Source organism: Haplochromis burtoni, unplaced genomic scaffold (genome assembly GCF_018398535.1).
Source record: "Haplochromis burtoni strain Fernald_Lab_line unplaced genomic scaffold, NCSU_Asbu1 Contig_66, whole genome shotgun sequence".
In the NCBI taxonomy this organism is placed as follows: domain Eukaryota; kingdom Metazoa; phylum Chordata; class Actinopteri; order Cichliformes; family Cichlidae; genus Haplochromis; species Haplochromis burtoni.
In genome coordinates this window covers 475,380-502,059 of record NW_024582427.1, presented here as the reverse complement: position 1 = coordinate 502,059, position 26,680 = coordinate 475,380, and the positions used below count along the sequence as shown (strand labels likewise).

Here is a 26,680-nt window from a genome sequence, read left to right as displayed (position 1 = left end):
TGTGTGTGTGTGTGTGTGTGTGTGTGTGTGTGTGTGTGTGTGGTTAATTTGCAAAAATGCATTAAATTCTAGTGAATCCCTTTTTCTTTTTTCTTTTTTTTTTTACAATCAGCTGGTCTGTTGAGTGGTCCCCAAGTTGCAAAGACAAGGGACCATTAATTTTTAATGAATGTTTATGTAATGAGAGCATTATTTTTATTGAATCATCAACACTAGTTCAGAGACTTATAATAAATGTACTGATATATGTATATACAGCCTTTAGCATAGGCTGTAATCATTTAGCCCAAACAAATCTAATCGTGTTATGTTACTACCATAAAATAAAATGAGCGTGGTTTCCTGGAACTGGAAGAAATGTGAAAGGAGTGTCCTGACGGTAAATGTGATACTTAAGCCAATGCTGAGCTACATTAATCTACAAATATGGAGTCATAATTCTGAAAAGTCATGCTCTTGTCTGTAGATAATAAAGAAACCTTAAACCAAAGCCAAAACTGTTGCCATTAGTATTCATAACAGAGGCAACTCTGAAGGCTATTGCTAATGTGTAGTTTTATTCTTTAGAGGCTCTTGATTCTGCGTATGGAGTTGCTAAATTGGAGGAGAACTATGACAAATATTTAAAGTGACAAGACTTGTACCCTGCCTCTATGGAAGGAATGGGATAGGCTCCAGCCCTTTCATGACCCTGATATGGATATTTGGAAGAGGATGCATGGATGGATGGATGTTTTACTGAAGATGCAAATGAGATTGTATTGGGAAATTCAATACTGGTGTATTACCCTTAAATGCCACATATAACCAAATTACAGTATGCAGTATGGGAGTGATATCTCAGACTCTTCAGGCCTCAGTTTGTTAAAGTTGATGACAGTGCAATTAGAAAAAGACTGGACAAGTATGGCTTGTTTGGAAGGGTTGCCAGGAGAAAGCCTTTCCTTTCTTAAAAGAACATGGGCAGCACACTTTCAGTTTGCAAACTTACAAACCACAAAATCTCTGGAACAAGTCCTTTGGACAGATAAAACCAAAGTGGACATGTCTGGCCATAAAGCACAGTACCAGTGGGTGAAAACCAAACACAGCATATCAGCACAAACACCTCATACCAGCTGTAAAGCATTTCTCTGTAAACAAAAGGTTTGTAGAGACATGTGTAAGGTAATCTGTCCAACAGCTAAAGTCTGGCCTAAATTGGGTCATTCAACAGGATAATGATTCCAAGCACAGCAGCAAATCTACAACAGAATGGCTGAAAAAGAAACGAATCAAAGTGTTACAAAGTACTGAGTTCTGACTGCAACCTGAGTCAAATTGTGGATGTTGTTTTTGAGAACACCTAACTTACACCAATCATTCTTGTGATAGTTTTACTCACTAAGTGTTACCGTTAATCACAAAGACCACTATGTGACTTGAATATGTGATGAAGTAATATAAAGTATGGATTTTGTATGTGAAGTGAGTGTTGCTGCAATTCTAAGTAAATTTGTGGAAGCAATTATGCTTTTTTGTGAATGTGAGAAATGATACAAAGGTTGGTTGATGTCCTAAAGTGGATATTTTACCATGATGCAGGATGCACTCATATTTTAGACTAATTGGTAACCTCAGGGGTGTCAGTTAAGCAATTCAGCTACAATTAAAACAGTACGCCATTTAAAATCATTATACCGTATCGGTTTTTAAAATGCATTCAACTATATGAATAATTCCAATACTATAATACTATTTGAATATTTCCAAGTAAAAATAGAATTACTGGAATTCACAGAAATGCATATAGACTTCATGTACATAGCCGACTTTCTGTATTTGATATGCTCAGTGATTTATATTAAAAATGTAGTAAGTGCAGCAGCATAATGCCAGATAAGTGTTTCCAATTTGTCACACTGCAAAACACCATTAATTTAAAATGAACAATGAGGAGAATATAAATGAGCTATACCTCTTCATTTGACAAAGGGTAGTGACAAATAAAAGAGATACAGTGTTTTTTCCTGATTATTTTCTTTGTCTTGTTAGATGCAAATTCCGTTTTTTTGTTTCACTTTTTTTAAAAGAACAAAAAAACTACATATAAGAAAAAAATGCATCTTTTTTTTAGAATGTAAAAAAAAAAATTAAAATATAGTGTTCAGTATGCTCTCTTCACTTCAGTCTTAATCAAAGAGTCCATTGACCTATGTGGAGTGGTTTGTATGAAAAGATGCCTTCATGGGAGCTTTATGAAAACTGATGATTGGGCTTTCTTTCCTCCAGCCTGCAGCTCTAGTCACAAATAATACTGGTTAATGTTTGCACTTGTATAAAATGCATAGACTCTGTAATTCCGTGCATGCACATTTAAAAACATACTTTTCAGTGTTCTTGTGTACACCCAGATTCACACAGTGTATGTCATTCTGCATTCTGTAACTGTTGAGGTGGACCTCCAGGTCAGGTCAAGCTGTGGCTCCTGCAGTGCAGAGTTCTGCTGCAGGCCACTAATCTCGCTCACCCTCCTCCTTCACAAGGCTGAAAAGGCTTTAAAACGAGAAAGACCACTTAGCCAGCTCTGTCAGAAAACTGCCAGTGGTTTACAGTAAGAGGCATAGCTGGGGAGGGGGAGAGAGAGTGGGTTGAGAGGACTTTCCTTCTTCCATAAAGATGAAAGATTATCCAGATTGTCAGAGATTGTATGCCACTATCAGATGAGGGTATAGCTTTAATGAATGGGGTCTCATCCGACCAAATGAAGTATGGGAGATTAGCTCAAGACTGTCAGCTTGTTTCCATTAAGCCTTTCCGAGCAGGATGGATTTTTTTGGACTTTGAAAGTTAAAATGCCCTCGGTTTTATTAAACGAACGTAAAATTTCTTTCCGAGTTGTGTCTTAAGACTTTTAATTCTTCGTACATTTTCTTCTTGAAGTTATGCAAGCCACTTCATGCTGTTTGCCTAAAAGCAAAAATAACAGATGTAAATATGTAATAAAAATGTGATGGATAAATAAAACCTGCACATACAACAGTTGTATTAGTATTAGTTTGGCTTATAGAAAGCTTTGACTCCTCAAGCTCATAGTTATAGTTGAAATTCAATTACAACATACAATACAGTATTTTTGAAATATGAACTTTTTTCTCTCTGTTTAGACTGGAAAGCAATGTCCTCAGTTTTATTAAATTTTATTATGCAAATGTTTTTCAACACATTTTAGTGATGTCAAAAAGTGATGATATCCTTGACCTTCAGGGGTGATATCATAGAAAATATCTGATTCACTGTGGCGACGACCTTTACCTGCCCTAACAAGGACAACCTTGTGTGGATGTGGTTCTGGTAGTGGAATGAGCTTTCCAGATATTACGTGATTGGTTATTTAAATCCCAGCCCGTCCATGAGCTTAAGTGCCCACAAACCAGACACTGAAACTTAAGTTTCTTTCACTGGCAGGCGAGCACGTTGCATGGTGTGCCAGTGTGAAAATGCAAAGTGTTTCACAGAATGTCTCTTGGGTTAAAAGCTGCTACGTCATGGCAGATCATAAGCACTTACATTACCTCACTGGTGTAACCTTAGCATCCCGAATGAAGAATCCCCCCACAAGCAACAGAATGTATAGTATATATTAAAAAATAGGGATTTGTGGTGTGGGCAGGCCAAGCCTTAGTAAAAAAAAAAATGTCCATGAAGCCTCCAGACAGGCAATTAATCTGTTTATATTCCTGACAGGTTACTCCTGTCCTTAGGGGTTGAACAACACAGTAAAGAGAGTTCTGTCCTTCATTAGCAAACTGATGGCAGTTCATTATTGAGTTTTGTCCTTTGAATATCACCACCACCTTGCAATGCACACAGGTCCTCTATAGCTATGCTCACATTATGTATGGACTCTGTAGTTGGCAGTCTGTTCCTGCAAAGCTGTCCATTAAAGAATGTGGGGGAGACAATGGTTTCCCTTTAAATGGTCTTGGAAACGTGCTGTTCCAGAAGGATTTTGGAATTTCTCTTATATAACACTAAAAAATTTGACTTTTTTGTTAATATAAGTATGCAGACACATTTCTAAAGTATTCTAAAAGTATTTCATTATGCACTCCACACTGTATATAAATGCCACTTGTTTTGCACATGTCCAACTACTAACCTCTGTGTATTTTATATATTTTATTTTAATGTTTACTCTATTTAATTTGTAAAATAGGTATATATATATACACACACACACACACACACACGTAGAAAAACATATTTAGTATACACATCCAGTAATGCATACACTCTTATATTGTACATATATTTATTACTCTCATATTTAGCCATTCTTATATTTTGCTTGTTTTATGTTATTGTATTTTTGCACACCTCTGTTGCTTGTGAAGCTCGCACACAAGAATTTCACTCGCATGTACTGTACTAGTGTACCTGCACATGTGATGTGACAATAAAAGTGATTTGATTTGATTTGATTTTTGTTCAACCCACCGTTCCTTTTTATTTGTTTTTAAAGAGATTTGACTGACCCGTTTCTGTTCTTGAAACCTCAGAGGTTTTTTTTTCTTCCATAAACTTAGAGGTAGTAATTTTGACAAACAGCACAGCTTCCAAGCAGCACATACCTCCCATTACTAAGAGTCCTGCTGCTGTGAAGTATCCTCAGCTCTATTTTTTAAATGGTTATGCAGATGCAGAAGGAAAATTGGCACAGCCAGATCTCCTACCCAACTAGCTCTAAACATATTGTTTTTAAATGCTAATTCCAACTTAGATTTCTACTATGCTTTTTTTTGTTCTGTTTTTTCTTTCTTTCTTTGATCCTAACAAGGCTAGTTTTTTGCATAGTTAATGGGTCCTGTTGGAAAAGAAGCACTACTGTTGCTTTGCTAGTAAGTTGAGAGACAAGGAAGCACTTTAACTGGAAAGACAGGGAAGACAAAAAGACAAATTAAAACCTCTGAGAAGAGGAAGAAGTGATACGGAAAGGAAGAATGACAGGCAGCCGTAGAGTCACAAAGACATCAGGTAGGTGAGGCGCTCTGAAAAAGACAAAGACGGATAGAAATAGCGAAAGATGCAAAGACAGCATCACAGAGAAAATGAGGCGGTGGGTGGAAGAGAGAGAGCGAGAGAGATGGGAGAATTTAGAGAAGCAATGAGGAGTGGCTGCGGAGGATTCCTCTATACCTGTGGAGGAGATTAAGGGTCTACATCCAGCGTGATTAATGAGCTGGCCACTGATTGCTCATCCCCAGTCTCCCTCCCATGAATAATCACCACGCCAGCACTCCCAAAGAGAAAGCATGAATTTCTGCATGTGTATATGAGAGAGAGGAAGACAAAGTGCTTGTGTGTACATTAGATATGCAGCACATCAAGAGTATGCATATATGAGAGACATTAAATGAGCAGTATGCATGTACAATATGTGGAAGAGATGTGATATACACAGAATTAACTGAGCGTGCATAGTTATGTCTATATATACACAACATAACTCAGTGTGTCATTGTGCTTTATATGATGTATTTACTAATAGCTGCAGCCCACCTGCAGAGAGCAGCCCTCATATTGAATGCACAGTAAAGCACCAAGATCATTTGTACGCACCGTGGGCTCCCAGTGGGAGATCTGGCTCCCTACTTGCACTGTATAAACCCACTGGTGTCATTATGTTTGGAAGACATTATTACAGTTGATATTGAGGTAGCTCCCCTTATTATTTGTGGTGTATTGTGTGGGGAATGTTGCAAATGAGTGAGGACTGATTAATTGTAATATATATATATATATAGTATATATATATATACACAAACACTCATATATATATATATATATAATACGTTTATATATTAAGATTATATAAATATTATATAGTGTGGTGTGTGTGTTGTGGTGTGTGTGGTGTTGTGTGTGTAGTGGTGGTGTGTGTGTGTTGGTGTGATTTAATTTACAATAATGCGCATTTAACTGCTATTCTTGTCACTGAACCTTATTGCCTACCTGTGTTTTATAAGTGGAGCTTAAAAGTTTTCATTGTTATAAAGATTTACTTAACAGCTCTACTTACCTGTATTTGTCTTAGTTTGTGTAGTTTAATTGTACAGTGTATTTTTAATGCTTACATTTAAAATAGATAAATAATTTTTTCCCATATTTGGGAAATTATTTTGTTATAGTGGTATATGATACTACTAGCACTACTAACAATAATAATTATTTCAGAGTCAAATAAGCAAAATAGAATTTAAGTTGATCATTTTCTGCTAGACTGATATTGTATTACAGAGTTATTGCAAAAAGTATGAATTTATTTATTGCTAAAGGCGTCAAGGCCTTTTTCTCAATCATGCTGCAGAAGATAACAGGTGGCATGTGTCACTCTGATTGGAAGTGCACTTTGCGGGAGGAAACCTGTGTTTATAAACAGTTTGACACACAAAAAAACGATTGTGCTTTCTTGCCCGATGGTCTAAGATTGCCTGTTGTCATGATTTATGATTGTTGCCTGGCAACAATCACTAAGAAAATCCATGTTGTTGTCTCTAAAAAAAATAAATAAATAAATAAAAAAATAATAACCTTAGTGCTTAGTTGCTTTGAATCCTTCAAGTTTCTGTGCCTAGTTTGGCAACTTTGCAAGAACATGTAGGAAGTGTGAAGGCTGGCAAATCAAGCCCACTTACTGTAGCAGCTGCTTTTCACTAAGCGATGAGCCTAATGATTAATGCCTGAATCTTAATTTACCAAATGAGTTCGAATGAGGATATTTTTTTTCAAGAGGGTCAAATATGAATAATCAAGTGTGTCGTGCATGTATTTGCATATATAATTCACGACAAGAGGACAATATAGTTGTCATGAGACGTTACCCTGCTCCAAGGCAAGTAAACAATGACTGACACAGAGAGAGAGAGAGAGAGAGCACTTTGCTTTTTAAGGTATGAAGAGGCTCTGTGAGTGAAAATAAATACATTTATGTTTCTACGATGTGAACAATGCAAAACTGTTTGATTAACACACATTCTTAAAATAAAGTGAGTGTAAAAAAACATATATCATCACATTTGTTGCTAAGTTGGTTGTGGTAGTGTGATGGTCTGGGACTGCTTTACTGCTTCAGGATCTAGGGAACTTGCTTTAATTCTTGGAACCATCAGTTCTTCTCTGTACCACAAAATAATGAATGAGAATGTCCGGTCATCAGTTCATGCAATGAAAGTCAAGCACACTTCCACTGCAGGACGGTGATCCAAAACACCACCAACACCAGCAAGTCCACCTTTGAACGGCTGAAAACAAGAATAATTAAATAAAACAACAAAGGTTATGGAGTTTCCTAGTCAAAGTCCAGACTTGAATCCAGTTGAAATACTTTAACATGAGCTTAAACAGGCCGCTCATGCCCTAAAACCCTCCAGTCTGGCTGACAAATGCAAAAAACGAAGGAATCAAGAAGGGGGTAGATAATTTTTTACGGTATTCTCTGCACTCATCGGTGGCCACTTCAGTCGTTTGCCTTCAAGTGGAGAAAAATTTAACTTGTGGGACCCTTGTGTTTAGTGTCATCAGCTGTTCTTATGGCCGTTGAAGTTGCCAGATGTAATGGACTTTATATGGCCTTTGGTCGTTATGTCAGTTTGAACTGCTTCCTTTGTGGACTGATATTGTAAATTCCTCTCCTCTTCTTTTGGTGCAGCCTTTTAGATGTTGAGCTATTTTTAATTCCAAGCTCTTTTGGTGCAGCAGTGTGCTGTGGCATTTATGTACCAAAAGTTCTGCTGATTTTAGAAAATAGATGCTACCAGTGCACATAGATAAATAAATAAATAAATGGACAGACACGAACGCTTACTCAAGGAATACACCTGGTGCAAATCGATCAGGTCACTCCTGTGATGTCTTTTGCACAGCACCATGTATTATATATGGACTCTTTTATTTCAAAAGCTCACACTACTGGATACTCACTGCTGCTCTGGTTCCTGACTTCGTACCCTCTTTACATGTTCCGTGCAATTTAACATGGCTTCCATAAAAATATCAAATGCTATTTTAAGCAATGCAATGTTTCAGAAAAGCACTGTGGTGTATCTGGTATACACTGAGTTGAGCTAGTTGTGGAATTGGATCCAGTGTCCGGATCAGAGTTGGAAGATGACGTAACCACAAAGATTATAAAGTTAATTTCATAGAGATTTTTTATGAAACTGTTTGCCTTCCTTCCCATCCATCCATCCGTCTATCCATCCATCCAATTTCTGTTTTCTGTTTTCCTCCAGTAAGCCGCTCTGTGCACTTCTTTTCAGCAGTAGCCTTTCGATCACCAGCCCACAATAATTTCTACCTCCCACTTCTGTAGATATCATCGTTCTCAAGCTTGTGAAATACTGACTTTTTTGCCTTCTGTTATTTGATGAGGTATTGTTGAAGTCTGTATTAAAATTTCACTCGGATTGTGCTTTGGGCAAACTCTAAAACTGGGTGCACTCTTTTTCAGTCAGTGAAGAGACTAAATTTTAGAATGGTGCATCAAATTAAGGAGATTCAGTTAAGATAATCGCATTACAGAATATTCTGTTTTCTAATAAAACACTGTTGAGAATTTCATGTCACAATAATTCAAAACGTTTCATCATTTAATTCTACTCTAATTTTAATAGTGCTCCCTTTTACTTGTGTGAATGGTGTCTAGGTCAAAACAATGAGGAAATAAAACTGAAATGTAAAAGGACTTTCTGATGTTTGGTGGGCTATCTTGTTAGCAAGTCATTTCAAACTAGAATGCGTCATAACATGATTACAGTTTGTGGGACACTGAAATTTTGAGGCTGTTCAAACAGTGGTTTGGTACAGATGGGTGGTGGAAAAAAAATCAAACCCTTGACCTCTAAAGTGATGGCGTTATGCTCTCTGTGTACCATTGGCCCACTCACTCGCAGAGACTCATAGAATCATGGCACACAGACACGTGGTATGTCATGGTTCAGCGTCTCATTTCACACTTTAAATTAGCTGGAGGAATGTGGAATATTTTCTCTTCTTACCTACACTTAGCTACGTAGACATTGTTTGAAACACAAATTAAGTAATCTAAACAAAACTTTGCATAATGTGTGTCTGTCAGCTTATTTTGTGCTTTCTAGGCCTACTCGCATGGCTTCTCACGTCCCACTCCTTCCCCTATAACCCTGATTCGATATGTCTTTATCTTCTTGCTGTGCATCTCACCACCTCCACTGTTCCATCTTCGGACTTATCCTCTAAGAAAGACATTCGACTTCTCTGCTTTGTGGCCTGATATCTTCGTGGTCTCATAGAAGTAGGAAGGGACAACTCTCTGAGTTGCATTGTTGAGCTTGCCCTAGGAGCTCTTCTACGTGCTCAGCATCAAATTGTTCTCACACACACGCACAATGTACAGTTTTACATCTTTAAATTCATTGCCTTCTTTCATCGTAGATTTTTTTTTACTTTGTTTTCTATTGGCATTTCATCTCAAGTTCCCTTGTTTCTTTTCACATTTGTTTTATTTTCTGGTTTAAACCCTTGTTTCTGTATTTGTTTCTTGCAGTATTTGGCCTCACTCCTTCTCTGTTCTCTCACTCCTTTTATTTTTTTTATTCATGTATATCCCCCCTGAGCTTGATACAGGAAACTTCCCTGTCAGCTGATCCATAGCTCGGTTAGCAGGGATGATCGATCAGAGGAGCTCCTGAATTCCCCAGAGTGTCAATTACTAACTTACATATACGTTAGGAGCTATTTTGGTAAAAAGGAAGGGAGTGTAGGAATCATTAACTAGCTAATGTCATGACAACCTTTCCCAGTCAGCCGGGGCAGAGTGGGCACTGCCTGTGGATATGCAATTTGTCTGGGTCATTTGAGAACAGGACAGAGCATGGGAGGAGTTTTTTAAAACCGATTTTTATAGGGTCCCACAAAAGGCAGAAATAATGTTCATAGTTAAAATAAACATGGATGTAATTCATTATCCTGAGACTGGATGTTTTTAAAGTGCACTTTGAAGTGGCAACTGAGGCTTAATCGTTGGCTAGATTTTTAGCTCTTTTTACTTCAAGCACAAATAAATAGTTATATATTTTCCTCCCCAAAGTCAAAATTGACATTGTTCTGAAATTACAAAAGTAAATGAAAAAACAAAGAAAAAAAAAAGCTTATACATTGTCAAACTCACCAAAATTTAAACCATAAAAATAGTATAAACACAAAGTTTTCTCGCTTTGTTCCACATTTTTCCATTAAATTCAGGGATTGATTGCCTGTTTGAGTTTTATGCAGGTGAAGATGAACATTTATAGCACATGTGATGACATAGTTAAGGTTTTTAAACCAAATATAGATGTTGCATTAAGCAACAGTAACCAACCAACAGCAAACTGTGCTAATATGTATTTTTTCTAAGGCACAGCCCATATTATTTCTGTATTTTTGTTGGAAAAGTTTAAAAACTATTTACAACCTCAGTGCATGCAAGCAAAAGGATTCACTTCTGGCTACCTTACCCAGAATAAGGGCATGTCCCAGATATCTGCGCTGGAGTAAAACTATTAGTTTTATACATGTATACTGATGATAATACAGAGATGTACTGGGCCATATTTCACAAAGCAGGTGTAATGTAAACTCTGAGTTTGTTAACCTTGAAATTAGGGAACCTCTGGGTTTCTGGATTAATCAGTCGCCAGTGTAAGAACAGAGACTGTGATTACATCACAGATTTATTATCAGCTCAGAATGAAATCAATAGGCTGCATCTTTCTAACTCTGTAACTCTGTGGACAGAGCAGCTAAGTTGTAAGCCAATTCCCTAGCACTGAAACATGTAGTGTCAATCACTGTTTAAATAAAGCTTATATATATGAAGCTTTGGACACATAACATACTAATCAACTACCAACCACTCGTCATGTTGGAATGATTGACACTGATGGAAAAATGTCTGTCACAGTTGGCGATTGGAGATTATGTGAACATTTGAGGGAATATTTGTCTGAAATGACTAAAACTGGACTAAATGTAGTTTAAAGTGATTTTTAAAAGCAGGCTGCAGACAGTTTGATTGTATTCTGATTGGATTTCATGTTGAAATATGCTGGCATGTTGTAATACACTTATTAAATCAAGCAACATTTTAAAAGGTCCGATGTCTGAAAATTCAAAGTGAAAACCTCAGCATATTTTCCACTGAAAATCCCCGAAATGAGTCTTGCTGGGTTTAAATAATATGGCAGGCCAACAGAAAACACATCTTTTCTGTTCGATCGATATTTCTCTTTGGTTTCTATTGATACACATTCATGTTCATTAGTCAACTGTATTAAAATGGAGGCTCTTCTCTCTTTTGTTGTCATGGTGAGTCGTGTTATCGGAGCTCCATTAATAATGGCTTTCTTTCTCTACTCACGGATGAGTTTAAGTCAGGGTCAACATACTTAGAATTGATTGAACCAACTCTGTTGAGTCTTTCGGTTTATAGCTAGGCTCTGAGTTTGTTCAGAGTGTGTTCTGTAATAGGTCCATGGTCTGATTCAACTCCATAAACAGGCTTAGGTCTTGGAACAATACAGCTCACCTAATATGGTCTAAGATGTATTCTACATGCAGGTCAAAAAAGAAAACAGAAATCATAAAACACAAAATGTAAAACACTGACCCTTTCAGCTATCAGAACTTAGTGACTCTGATATTCAGATTTATCTTTCTTAATCCTTTCTTAATTTAGCAACTGGTGAAAGAAAAAATGTTTTCTTTTTTTAAATTTATATGCATGCATGTTTGCAGTACCTTTCCATCCTAAATTATGAATTTTGTCACGGAAACTCAACACAAACTCCATTTGCCTTACTCACACGTGCACATTGGATGCCTGTGTTGAATGTAGTGCGTTGTCCTCCTGTAGACTAGTCCACAAATTTAAGAAGGCTCACTAAGGGTATTGTCTTCACTTCACTTCACTTCATTTTAAGCATATGTTGTATTGGAGAAAATGATGTTTAAATATACTGCTTTATCCGTATCATTACCTGCTCAGTCTTAGGGAGTTTGGGGGCCTTTTCCAGCAGATGTTGTGCCTGAGTATCACATTTCAGTTCTAATGTTGCTTTAGTTTTTACCTCTCAGGAAGAAAAGGCTGATGGGATATTGTCATCACCCCAGCATGCAGGCTTGGCATAGACACCCAAGTTTGTTCAGGCCATAACTTGAGAAAGAAGCACCCTAGGATTTTCAAACTGATATCATGGGTGCAAGTTCCAGTGTTAATGGCCTCCAACTCAAGGTCAGAGGTCAGGTTTTCTAAAAATCTTGTGAATGCAATAAATCAAGAACAAGGTGACGTAGGGTTTTGAAATTGATACCTTAGGTGCATCTAGTATTTTATTATTATTATTATTATTATTATTATTATTATTATTATTATTATGTTTTGGTACTTCATTACCTTTTTTTATGTACAGTGGTCCATCGCTATAACGTGGTTCTCTCGGCCCCGCTGTTTTGCAGATCTATTTTGGTGCAATTTTACATGCTTTTTTCCCTCTTACAGCGCATTGTGTTGTGCGTCCTGATTGGCTGTAGACCACTGTCAATCAATCTCATGCCGTGTCTCCTGCACGAATGCATTCAGCTTGTCAAATTTACATAAATCTTCGATCGCTAGCAGTGTGTTTTTAATTTTTTTCACCAACAAACACAACAATGTCGACGAAACATTTTGCACCGTCAAAGGCAACCGCAGGTGCCTTTGGTTTCTATAATACTGGACTTATTTTTCTACAAAGGTTTGAACTTTGAGAGTGTTTAAACAAGAGAACAGTGTGAAACTGTTCATGCCTGTCTGAGAAAAGTGTAAGAAGTGTGCAGTGGGGGGTTTTACAGCCTTAAAGCATCTATAATAATTGTAAAAAATAAAGCTGGCTACTTCGCAGATTTCACCTACGTTATTTTTAGAACGTAACTACCGCGATAAACAATGGAACAATGTATAGACTTATTTTGTGTGCATCACTGTATGTATCGTTTGTACTGAGCGATCTTGGGCAAAAGAGATTTAAAGTCTCTAGAGTGCTGTGTGGGGTTTTTTTCTGGTTAAATTACAGTCAAATTAAAAAACAAAAGTAATTCTGGGGTCTTATAATGTGAAACCGTGGCTCTGATCCTGATCTGATAAATTAATTCAGCTCTGCCTTTTAACAAGTCCCTGTTACTCGATGTGCAAAAGTGACCATAGTAACACCTCATGCCAAATGGTCTGTCAACACGGGGGGACCTGTCTGATCAAGCAGCTTCACAAGTTGCTGAAGGTGTTGTGAATGAGGAACAGCATTGCTTTTCAAAGCAAGAGTGCTGAAAAGTGGGGTCTGCCTGTGAACATAAAACCAAAGTTGCAATGTGTGACTGTCATCTAAAGCTCATTAAAGGTGTCTATTTCCTTTAACTCTTCAGAAGCCAACTTTCAAGGATCTAAAGACTTTAATTACAGCTTAAAACATTAAAAAAAATATTCATTAATGACTCACCTAGACTCATTTCCATTGGAAAATGACATTAAAGCAATCATTATGATTTGTAATTATTATTATACACCAATTTTTCCCCTTGCACACAAAGGCAGAGGTTTTTCTGTCTCTTCTTGGTCTCTTGACTGTAATCTCAGCAGGTTGAGTAAGGATGGGCTCAGAATTAATTTCACGGTGTCACGATTAATTTCACAACTAGTCCGTCTTTCATAGGTCTTTTTTTTTTACCATGGTGTTTCTGACAGACATTAAAAGTGATGACTAATATATCAGCCGCAATGTTAAAAGTTTAGATTGACCTCATATGATGATGTTTTGACAGAAACATCTAAACACAACCGCCGATTTTGGATTGACGGTGCATTTTCTATTTGATTTGGTTTGCAAACAGCAAGGTAACTGCCTTGCTTTAGGGCTTCGAAGGTTATCTTTTCACCGCTGCCATATTGCTTTCTGACAGGATGGATTGAAGGTATTCATTCCAAAACGAGATAAAAACAGTGCTATCTAAAATTCACCAACCTATACCTGATGTAGTCCTCAAACAGATTTAAGCACACAAACACAGCATACTAGTGCAACCAGTTTTCTTATTTTCCCCTCTTCCTCAGTACGCAGTTAGTTCTTATAGCAAGAATTTGTCTGTGGAATTGAAATGATTACAAACTTGGAGTTAACAGCCTCAATATGCAGTTATGCTGAAAAGAAAGAACATCCTAATCCATTTTATGGTTTTATCTATTAGGACATATCACGTCATCTGGTCTTTATTAAATTTCAAATTATTTAAAACCAAACTCTAGTGGACAACAACTCGTGACAAATAACAAAAACTGCCAAAATGAAGAAATAGAGTCTGAAAAACTAATACACACCGTGATTTAGGAGCTTGTGGAGACGCCTTTGGCAGCAACAAGTTGCAGCAATTGTTTTTCGTATGATTTTATCAGTACCTCGCATTGATTTGGAGGAAAATTTGCACACTTTTGCTGTGCACAGCTCTCTTAAGGCTACAGGACGTCAGCCAGGTTAAGGTTTGGACTTTGGCTCGGCACTTGCATCACCTTGATTATTTTTTGTTTTTAGCTGCTCTATTTTAGATTTGCTGCTGTGTTTGAGGACCAGATCTTTGATATTATATCTTGATAAGGAAATCTACGAGTGTGTGTTAAGTCAGTTACTACAGACTACAATTTATTGCTTGTATAAACTGTAGCTGTTCTGCACATAATTCATATTAATTACATTTCATAAATGAACATGGAGACTTTTTAACTCTACCCTTAAATAATGTATTGATGGTTGCGTCTGTCCTAAGAGTGAGCATTCATTGCATAAACACACAGCAAGCTACACGGGTCTTGCTTCCAATGCACTGTATTAAATTCAGTGTGAGCAGTGGTCTACTTGAAATTCACTGTACCACCTGAAATCACCCCTCCAAGCCATGTCAGATCAATGCATTTCATCCCTCATCTGTCCACATGGCACTCAAAGCCTGTTCTGCCACCCAAATTACTGATCTGCTGAATTATAACTTTGTTGGACCTGGCAGTGTACTGTACCCAAGGCATTCTGAAATATCACTGACAGACCGAGCTGTCAGCATGGATATATCTATCATCTGGAGAGCTATGTGAAACAGACAGCTAATATCCCGGGGTCTTTTACAACAGGGTTTGTCACAGTCGGATTCCAGACAGCAAGTTCCCCAACAAACATTTCAAAGTCTCTTAGCCATCTCGTTGAAGTCTGTTTGGACAATGAAATATTGTTCCTGGTGGATGTCAAAATGGCGATTTGTTGTGATGCTGGCCTCACCACTGTTATTCAGTCAGGAATTTAGGAGTGTTCTAGTCTTTTTCTTCATGTAGGTCTATGTGTTATGATGCTGCATGTTATGATAGATTAAATACATGGAGAGGAAGCTGAAGTTAGGAAACTTTAATCATTTTTTTTCTCTACAAGCATTCGGATAGCTGTGATAGCAAAATGTCAGGTGTGTAAAAATATGTCATCACACTAAGTTTAGTTTATTCTTAATCAGTTCCTCAACATTTTTTTGGATCTAAAAGAATCTCCATGGCAGGCAGATACTTTCAAGTTTGTAATGCTTCACTAATTTTAGCAGCTGCAATAAATAAATGACGCTACTGTCAAAGTCGGGCTGTAACGCGCTGAATAACAATTACACTAGAAACCACTGTTAGATGCCACAGAACATGAAAGAGAATATCCATAAATCTATTGTTCGCTAATATTGGTAGAAAGTAAATGAATTGCAATGGTGTCTAAATAAATGTTGCTTTTACATAGGTAAAATGGTAAATGGACTCAAATTATTCCTTATATTTAACTATATTAACTACCTTATATTTAGCAATGTTTAACAATTAAAATATGCTAATTAGTCTGTAATATTATGTGATTGCATTTGGTCTTTAGCATCATCAGGGATTCCAGTAATAGTATTTTTTGTGTGTTTTCGCATCAGTGTATCCTCAGTGTGATACCCTTTCTATAACTATTTCAGTGCTGCAAGGTCATATAACAGGATCAGTTGACACACACACAGTGTTTGTGTGTGTGTGTGTGTGTGTTACACATGAGGTGATTAGCTGATTGTTGCTCTCAGTTGGCTCCACTGAGATTTTTGTCAGGTATCTGTGTTACTTACATTTATTGAATTGTTTCCTGAGCCAGTATTGACGTGGGATCACGTATCATGTCAGTTGTGACTCAAATGAATTGCAGATACACATAATATCTTTTGGCAGCAGGCATACATGCATCAACTTTAAACCGATACAAAAACTGGAAAGCAAATGATGAGGTGGTGTGGTGCAATACAGGCCACACAATATATTTAATAGTTTAAAATACATGTTTCATGTTATAACATATCCCATGACCCAGAATACATTTAAGACAGTACAAAGTATATGATGAAGCTTTTGGATTCAAAGTCTTACTGGGACCATGTAGATTTGGTGCCTGGCCACACATCTTGGCGACAGATACTATTTATAGCGCCAGCGGGAACAGAGAAGAATAATTCTTAATTTGCCGTAAAGGTGAATTGAATTGGACGGCCATTTCAATGAACATAAATTTCCCTTAATGAGAAGAATGATATTTGGCTGGCTGCGTGTCCTCTGATATGTGGTCTTTCTTCATACTGCATATCCTTCACAGCCGGACAGCTGTTTATCCTCCTTGGTCCAGTTGTAATGAGATGAATGCTTAGAAATGTGTTCAGCTTGGCTATAGTTCCAATTCATCAGCACTCATTCAGATTTGTGATTTTTCTCGTTATTTCTCCATCTTCCCCTTTTTCTCAATCCTTTCTTCTTACTGTTGTCTCTTTCTCTGCCAACCGCAAATTATTTTCCTTCATGCTCTCATTTGAACAGAGGTTGTCCAGCTGAGCCTGGCCGAGGACCAGCGAATCAGCGTCTCCACAGTAACAGTGGGCCTAAGTGCAGTTCTCACCTGCGCCATCCAGGGGACGCTGCGCCCACCAGTCATCTGGAAGAGGAATGGCATCATCTTAAACTTCTTGGACCTGGAGGACATCAATGTGAGTTCATGTCTTTTTCCTTGGTTGATGTAATTATTTGTGGTTGTTGGTGCGCAACTGCAAACTACACAACTATAAAGTCAAGTTGCTGGTTCTTTATGGCTATAACCAGTTAAAAACTGAGGTTGTTTGATTTTTATTGGCGGATAAGGTTTTGTACATAAACTGCTTGTGTAAGTCAGGTATTATATATGGAAGCCGTTTCCACCACTAAAAAAAAAAAGAATCCATAAGTCAAAATTTTGAGTTGTTTTCTTGAAATTTTGATTTATTAACTCGAAATTTCGAGTTAGCGCTGCCAATCGGTAATCTATGTGAATGACGTCATTTCCTTGTTACCCGGAAGCTGAAGCCCTCAGCTACAAATGCTACAGCTAAGCTACCAGTATTATAGCCAATCATGAATGCACAGATTGCTGAGTATTTCCAGCGTGGCTTCACAAATGATGAAATCCTTGTGTTATTAGCTGAATCACATGGAGTTGCTATCAGCAAACGTACTCTCAAAAGTGCCAATTTGTTGCAATCTGGTTTTGAGTGCGCATTCCTCTGTGCCATATCCTTCCGGGTAACAAGAAAATGACGTTATTCACGTAGATTACTGATTGGCAGAGCTAACTCAAAATTTTGAGAAAATAACTCAAAATTTTGAGAAAATAACTTGAAATTTTGAGCTATGGATACTTTTTTTGTTTCTTTTTTAGTGGTGGAAACGGGCTTCCATAATTATAAGCTGTTGTAGTAGAAGCAAGCAAAAATTTACCACCTACTTTTCATCTGCTTTGTTTCTTCTGACCATAGATACAAATATTTGATTCTTCAACTGCCAGTTAATTAAATGTCTTTACCATCTATAGTTGCCAACTTTCTGTTTGCTGTGTATCTACTGTTGAAAATGAGGTTGAGAGTTCTATGAGCGATCTGTGTAAATATAAAAACATATTAGTAAAACTGTGCTGGTTAAAATTTCCAGGCACTCATGAGGAAACTCTCTACAATTACATAAGTCCTGTAGTTACTTTATAAAACATATTTATCAGTCTTGACATCGACTTAAATAGAATGCACACGCACAACCTTAAAGCATGTGAGCGTGTTTGTCTGCCAAAGGTTCTTCTGAGTGGACCGCCTAATTAATATTTGGTAAACTTCAGCAGCATGGGGGCACAGTCGGGGGGCTCTTCACATGGATTGAAACCAGAAAGTCTATTAACACTTTTTAAAATTAGAAAATCACATCGCTGCTGTAAAAGTGTTAAGAGTTCTGGGAGTTTTTCAGTTAGTCTCTAATCACTAGCATATTGTTTTCTTTTTGTATTCACACACTGCTTGTGGTACTTATAAAATGCTCATCGGGGATCTGAAATGTTGGAAGGTGTGCAGAGAATCCCGTGCTCTTCATTTAACGGAACCTCTTATCACGCGACCCCACCTAATAATCCACCAGCATCTGAGAAACCAAAACAGGGCAGGACGGGGACAAAAATCAAGGAGAGGAATTAAATAAAGAAAACAACGATTCCCTCGCACCCTCCATGAAATGGTGCAATTATACCTCGCTCAGTGCTTAATGAACTATGTCGCCGTGCTCCTGTTTAGACACATCTGCACAGGTGACAGCGCAGTGCCGGCCTTGCTTTATCCACAACCGGATCACAATTCACTAATTGCATGTTAATGAGCAGCCTTGTTGGTCCGCTGTGATGATGAGCGGATAAACAATGTCAAGTGTTGAGGTGGAGACTGGAGGAGAGGTGATGGCAACAGAGGTCCCTTGGGGTTTTTGACCGGGCATAATGAATTTTCACAGAGCACAGTGATCTAAATGGAGGGAGAGGAAGCTTGAGTTTGTTTGGCTTCCGTTTTAGTCACTCAAATCAAACTTGAAGCTTAAAAACAAAATCCCAGAATTAATGAAAGGGATAACCTCTGCGTGTGGAGCTTCTTAATATTTTGTGTTATTCTGCACACACTGGATGTCGGTGCCAGAAAGAACAAGAGAAATTGCATACTTAATGCAACGTGCCAAGTTTTTGTGGCCAACTGGTCAATTAAGCTAGTTTGGACAGCCATCTCTGGAGATTAAGTGACTTCCTGGCTAAACGAAAGATAAAGAAGCCATTAAGTAATGAAAATGTAGACATCCAAATAAATTAGTTCATAAAGGGCTAAAGGTAAATGTTCAAGTTTATCCTAGGATTTTATATCTCATTGATGCAGGGTATATTTCATCTCAACATGTGCACATGTTCTTGCAATTTATACAGGACTATAATAGAAATATATGCATTTAATATCCATATGCAGGGCAGCTTTGAATAGATTTTCCAAGGCAAACTTCCCTCTAAACCTCATATGTAAGAACAGTTAAATTGCATCAATAAAGGGCAGGATGTTACACAGATCCATTGTCTTTTTGAGACTTTTTATTTTTATTGTGTAGCATTTTGTACAAGTTGATTTGGACCACAGTGGTTCTGTGAGGTGACCAGCGATAGGAGGGACGGGACATTACTCTCCTGTCGAAGTCCTTTCAGCACACCTTTCTCTCCTGTTGAGCTGTGCAGAATGGAAACAGGATTGTTTTCAGAAGTTTTATTTGATAGTTTTTGAAGTAGTCCTGCTCTCTGGCATATAACCTCATTGAAACCAGAAAGCTGAGCCTCTATCACAGTCAGTCTATTCTCCTTCTTCTTCTTTTTGTAGCTTTGCCCATATTTTTCTCTTTCCGTTGAGCTTCTTTCTCAGTGCTTTCACCAGCGATCACAAAAAAGGCATTTCACATTTTGTGCCCCCAAAAAGTAACGCACTGTGTATATGGGTGGATTCAGTTTTCAGTTCATATGAAGTGCTGCGATAGGAAACTGATTATTGGGAAATGAAATTAGCTATATTTCATCAAAAAAAAGTTAATAGAGAGCTTCCATATGCATTGCTAACATGTATTAAACAGATATAGAAGCAGATACTTACTTCTACTACTACTATAGTACTACTCGGCTCTATTCTGTATATCAAGGCAAATTAATGATGATTATCATTAGAGAACAAACCAAAGGAGACTCTGATTTAGTTTTGCATGTGAAGGGAATAATTTCCGCGAGTGATTTAAGATCTATTAATTTGAATGTGGCCACTGACCATCTTTCTGTGTAACTCTGGGACTGCTCTTATTATTCAAGTGTATAATTTTCCTTGAATAACGTAATTTTCCTTGAATAGTAATAAAACCCTGTAATTTTTCTCCAATACCTTTTTTTTTAATTCTGTGTCCATGTGTCATCAGCACATTTCACAAACTCAAAGATTAACGGCTAATACAATTACGTTATGATGAGGTTTGCAGGCCAGGTCTCTCCCATTTATTCTTAGGCAGTAATAGCACCAGCTACCCAGAGACAATGCAGGCTTGGTCATCACCATGTAAATGTATTAGTCAAAGATGAAAAACGGGGTTTTAATTTATTTTACCTTGGACTTGAATTGTTTCCTCTAAAAGAAAATCTTATATTTAACCATTACAATGTCTGCCCAGTTGCACTACAGTCAAGTGGACCTGCAGAGCATTGCATCAACACATGTTAAGCCTTATGGTTTACATTTTAGTGCCTAAGATCACTCATCTGTGATATGACCCGTATCACAGATAAATGTGACTTACTTTGAAGTTTACAGCCAACCAAAACATAATTTCAGCTGACAAACTGAAGATAAAATCCAAGGTACCTCAACTGAGTCAGTTTTAGGAGACCGCCATCCTCAGTCCCTTGTTTTTTATATACTGTACTACAGTCCTACTTTGCAGTCCGAGTGGCCCATTCAGTTTTAATTGTCCTTGCCAGTGTAGCGCTGTCTCTTCCCTTAATTGTAAATCCTGAACTTGAAAGGCTGCCTAAGCTCCTCCATCTATCTTACGGGAAAATCATTTCACATTTTTCCTGTCACAACGCCGCCCCCTTGTCAGGTCACATTAATTTCTAGAGCCCTTAAAAAAGGAAAAGAGAAAAGGAAGAGCTGCCATTTGTGGTTTCCATGTCATGACAGAGCTGCATCAGGACATCTGCTCTGCCACTTGGTGGGACAGCAAACTATTTAATGCCTTAATCCACCCTAAGCTGTGGCTGGAAACCCCCCGGTGACTGTCGCATGCTGCACCAACAACAACCCGCCCCATTCATCAACCTAATGGGCTTTATATTTTTAACCCTTGCCATTTATCAGGCTGAGGCAGTGTGATGAGGGAGAGAGGAGGATCAAATTCCCTGTTGCCTGCTTCAGCTCAACAGGGAAACCGTTGATTCATGGTCTCTCGTCCTTTTCGCATCACTCTTTTTCTCTGCTGTCTTTTCCCATCACTCCCTGCTGTTGTGTGCCTGCTTTCTCTGTTCCTTTCAAGCATCCCTATTTATTCTATCAAGATACCTTCATTTTTCCACCTCACTCCCCGTGGATGTTTTCTGCACCCCATTCTTCACCGGTATTCCCTCTCCAACACCTCCCACTCTTCTTTTTCCATCTTTAATTTTCCTCCCGCTTCTTCCTTACTTTTCACGCCCTCTCACCACATTTGCCTTTTTGCCTCTTTTCTCACTTAATTTTACTCATCCATCTCTTCCCTCTATCTCAGGACTTTGGGGACGATGGCTCCCTGTACATCACTAAGGTGACAACCATCCACATGGGAAACTACAGTTGCCATGCCTACGGCTATGAAGACCTCTATCAGACACATGTGCTCCAGGTGAATGGTCAGTAGTAGCTCATTTCTTACTTACAGTGGTGATGTGGACAAAATTCTGGGAAAAAAATTGATGGCATTTAGTGTTTGGATATCATCAGGAAGTTGTCTTGCTGGTCTCACATCAATTTAGTAGCATAACAATGATTCCAAAAGTACAGCAAAGGTTGTAATGAACTGAAAAAACTTTGTGTGTTGCATCATTTTTTGTCTGTCTTGTTAGTCTGTTTATCTGGAGCTAGGGCTCACCATCGAATAATGTTCCCAATAACTAATCATTCTGTTCAGGAAGCTATTTAATGAAGATTTATCTATTCCAGTATTTGTCTAGCAAACGTCAAACAAATAAAAGTGTTTGCCTGACGAAGAACAAAAAGCAAAAGATATCAAATTTAATTTCATATATGACAAAAAAAGGCAAAACGCAAAGATGAAGTGTCTTTTAAGTAGCATGGTTCATACAAGAGCTTCGGGAGACAAGGGCACACGGAGCATTGCATCAAAGTAACTCTTGCCAAAGAGCAAAACATAATTTCATATTAGGCTGCAAATGAAATGTGAGTGCATGCAGCCTATTCAGCTGATTCTGTGCAGTGGATAAAAGCTACTTACGTTGGTATTCATTTAGAAACCAGCAGAAACACAGAACACCAGTGAAGTTATCAAAGCGCTGCCTCACTCATAATAATTACCGAAATTAGAGTATTCGTCTCTGCTACTGTTATACTTTACTCAACATCTCTCGAAAGAAAAACCTGCGAGAAAGTTTAAAGCTCCACACCTGTAGCACAACAAAGGTGACCCCCTTAAACTGTGCTTTTGTTTTTGAATCTAAATGTATTCAGCCTCAAACGCGGAATACAAATGATTAAACTAAGCCTCTTCCGATGGAGGCTCCATCCCTCCATCCCTCCATGGGTCCTTTTTTTGTCTTGTTTTTGTTTTGGTATTTTTTTTGTGGAATCGTCGGAAAAAAGGAGGGAGGGGGAGTGATGTGACAGGGGGACTGAAGGGCGAGTGATCAGGAAAGAGCAATTACCAAATGTTTGTGTTAGGGATTCAAGGTATTTCAAATAAGATATGACAAGGTGAGATAAGGTGCAATGGAAATGAGCCAAGTGCCACATTATACTAAGTGGGCGGTTTGTATCCTGTTGTGCTTTCTTTTTTTTGGTGAGAGTAATGATGATATTGCAGCTTTAGTATTGGTGAAGTAGCCGTGGCCGTGCCCTGTAGTATGACAGTATAAGAGAAGTATATATGAAATCTTTGACATTAATAATGTCAAAAAGTTAAAAACATTAGTAATGTTGAAAGAAGAGAAAGGGTTGGTTTAGTTAAGTACTGTTTTGGTAATGAAACAGAACAGTTAACGTCACAGACAGATGTGACACATACAGACTATATTATAGATACTTTTGGCAAGAAGGAGTTCATCATATGTGTGTTTTGTAGGATGATAAGGCAGGTCATTACAATGTTGGATTTGAGGTAGACAAACAATACTGTGCAAAAGTCTCAAGAAACTCTTTTTAACCTTTATACTTTGTGAGGAAAACAACACAGAGATTCGGTGATTTATTCAAACGTTTGCAAACATACATGGACACACAGTATATAAGGCAAAAAACAGAGTTTGGACAATTGTAAAGAGCGTGGAAGTCAATACCAAAACTTGGAGGTCTTTAGGAATTGTTCTCCAGGCTTCTTAAAAGACATTCAAAGCTCCTGTTTGGAAATTGGTTCTTTTGTGTCAATCTATGACTTGTATTGTTCCACTGTGTGTTTCCCTATCCAGGTATGCTTTTACTACATTGCCAGTGTGTTTGGAATCACTGTCATGCTTAAAAACAGAAGCTATTGCTAATCAGATGCTTTCCAGATGCCATTGTATGGTGGATCAAAATCTGATGCAGATTTTCTATATTCATAACTCCATTAACCTTGACAAGGTCACCAACACCACTGCCTGAAACACAGCATTGAGACCATTTCTAGGTTCTAGAGGCATGGGCGACCAGTAAAGAGATCAAGTGAAGGGCCAGATGCATCTGTCGGGTCCTTTGTGAGGTCTTTACTGAAATTTTTTCATGTTTCTTAAGAACATGACTTTCAGATACTGATCATCTACTGAAGATGATTCTTCAATACGTTGTGAGGACACACTACACGCCATGCCAAAATATGCCAAATATTTAGATATTTGAATTACCTTATTGGCCAAAAACACTATTTTTTTCCTGTTAGACTGCTTTGTCATTTTTCATAGATTCAACAAAAGAAATTATGTTCTTTTACAACAGGCTGCAAAATAACAAGAGTGCCTAAAGATATCATTTAAAACTGGTTCTTGGCTACATTTTCTGGATGCGTAGACACAACACTGATTCATCCCTCGAGTTACTTGCCTTTTTTAAAAGATTACAAGAACGTCTGGCTCTTTGAAAATGAAAAGAACCAAAGGGTGGCTCAAGACTTTTGCACAGCACTTTAAACACAGGAACAGGAGAGAAAAAGAGCTATAAGGGGTAACATTTAAAAAATGAGGAAAGCTGAATGGGAGAGGTGAGTAAGCTCCTGGAGGAAGGGTCTGTCAGAATTTGACAGCTGGCCCACGGTGCAAAATGTGCAAAGCACAATAATCCGAAAACAGCATCTTACCTGTTCATGTAAACTGTTACTTCATATTTCATTTTTCCTCCTCAATTTCTCCACATCTATTTACGGCTCTTTCTCCAAAGGAGGTGGTAAGTGACACATACGTCCGACATCTATTTCTTGCAGGACTCAAGCTGTAATAAAGCAGCCCCAGAGCTCTTGGGTTCTTGTTATTTGTGAATATATTCCATGTTGTGGTGAGACAAATTCCTCTCTGGCCACTGTGCGTGTGGGTGTTTGTGTTATATTCCCCCAGGAGTTACGGTCTACCAATGAAACAGTGTGTAATTATGTTTTCACTTGCCGCTTTACTATTTCCATTTGTATTTTTGGTTTTGTGTATATGCGTCCAGTCCCTCCAGTGATCCTGGTCTATCCAGAGACACAGGCTCAGGAGCCCGGCGTATCTGCCAGCCTCCACTGCCACGCCGACGGCATCCCAAATCCCAAACTCCTTTGGCTGAAGAATGGCATGGATCTGCAGCCCAGATCCTCCAAACAGCTCTCTCTCATAGGTGAGTTTTGCAGTGTTTTGCTATCAGCATATTTTTTGCTTTAGCGGACTCTGTGTGTCACAGCTCGGTGGTAAAGTGATTTCTTCCAAGAGCACAATACGCAGCAACAACAGTGTACAATGGAAAAAGCATAAATCTTTATAAACCACCACAATGTTACACCCCGGCCTAGGCCGGGGTGTAACAATGTATAAGACTAATGAAAACAAATCTTGAAACTCAAGCTGCTATTTTATTTAAGCAACTTTTTTTATTGAAAAGCCAGTGGTTCCACTTGTCCACAGTAATAATTTCTCATATACTTTCAGTTTATTTGCATTCTGTACCACTGTGATGAAACCATGATTGAAAAGAAATTCAGCTGCCCTCTTTCACTACATCCTTTTGCTCCTCTGACAATGTAAACATACTTATTATTAGATGGTGAATGAGATGGGAGATTGAAGATAAAAATAAATACACTGTGTGACAGAAGACGGCAACAACTTATTTGGGCAAGAAGGCTTTTTTGTTTTATGATACACTCTCAATATCAGAGAGAGGAAGCACAACTTTCCTTTTTATGGCCTAGTTCTCATTAAAGGAAAGTTTATTGGCTGTGTGTGGGTCATTACCTATGGTAATAGCCTGTTATCAACCCTTAGACACTCAAACAAGGAGGTTCTGCAAGGTTCACCACCGTATAAACACTGCAGTAGCTGCTGTTTCAGATTTACCAACTAATATGGGCAGCAGAAAGGGGCAGCAGCCCTATTTAAAGTGATCATTTGTACTTATTCAATAAACAACATCTAGGTAAGTGAAAAGAATAGCATGGAAAAGCAAATTATGTAGCGCAGAGTTCCTTTTTTTAATCTGGCCGTGGTTGGGGAGAAAGTGATCAAAGCACAGGAAGAGTAATTCACCCTTTTATTTCCACAACGCACTTGTATTGATGGGAGTTTAATAAAGATAATATAAAGTGTTGCCCCTATCCTCATTTTTTTCAAAGGTTTCTGTAAAATTTGAACAACGCACTGACAGCTGATAGTAAGAAGTATTGATTGCGAGCCACAGTTGAACTATAAAGGAAGTACTGCAGTGCTGAAAACACTGTTAGAACACTGCCTCATATTTTCTGTCATTTAGTTTGTTGTCAAACAGGAAATGCAGGGAAATCTCAACATGTGAGATTACAGATAATTCCTCTGACCCAGAAGAGTCAGTGGATTGTTTTTTCTCTTTTTTTGGAGTGTGTGTGTGTGTGTGTGTGTGTGTGTGTGTGTGTTGTGTGTGTGTGTGTGTGTGTGTCCTGTGTGTTATACTGTGTGTGTGTGTGTCGTGTGTGTGTGTGTGTGTGTGTGTGTTGGGGGGGGCATATATTTCTGTACCACCTACCTTGTTGGTCAAGGGTAGCTTATTAACTTAAGCTGCATTTGTGGTCACTGAATTGAAGAATATATCTGAATTGTTTAGCAGCATTTATAAGGCTACAGAGCATCACGATGGAAGCCGATAGCACATTAAGTGAGACCACTGATGAATTACTATCACTGTGTGTGTGTGTGTGTGTGTGTGTGTGTGTGTGTGTGTGTGTGTGTGTGTGTGTGTCTCTGTGCAGCCTCTCTCGTGTCATGTAACCTTTTTTAATTTACTCTTTCTTACTTGAGGTCGAGCA

At 38.1% G+C, this 26,680-nt stretch overlaps 1 protein-coding gene across 2 annotated transcripts in view; it reads left to right on the top strand.

Moving 5' to 3' along the window:
* fstl4 (follistatin-like 4) overlaps positions 1-26,680 on the top strand; it is a 209,089-nt gene that overhangs the window by 153,862 nt on the left and 28,547 nt on the right. For both annotated transcript variants that reach the window (XM_005923089.3, XM_042221414.1), the window contains exons 7-9: positions 16,946-17,112; positions 21,740-21,860; positions 24,862-25,023. In XM_005923089.3, the coding sequence (XP_005923151.1) occupies positions 16,946-17,112; positions 21,740-21,860; positions 24,862-25,023 (450 nt within the window). The remainder of the gene's footprint in view (positions 1-16,945; positions 17,113-21,739; positions 21,861-24,861; positions 25,024-26,680) is intronic.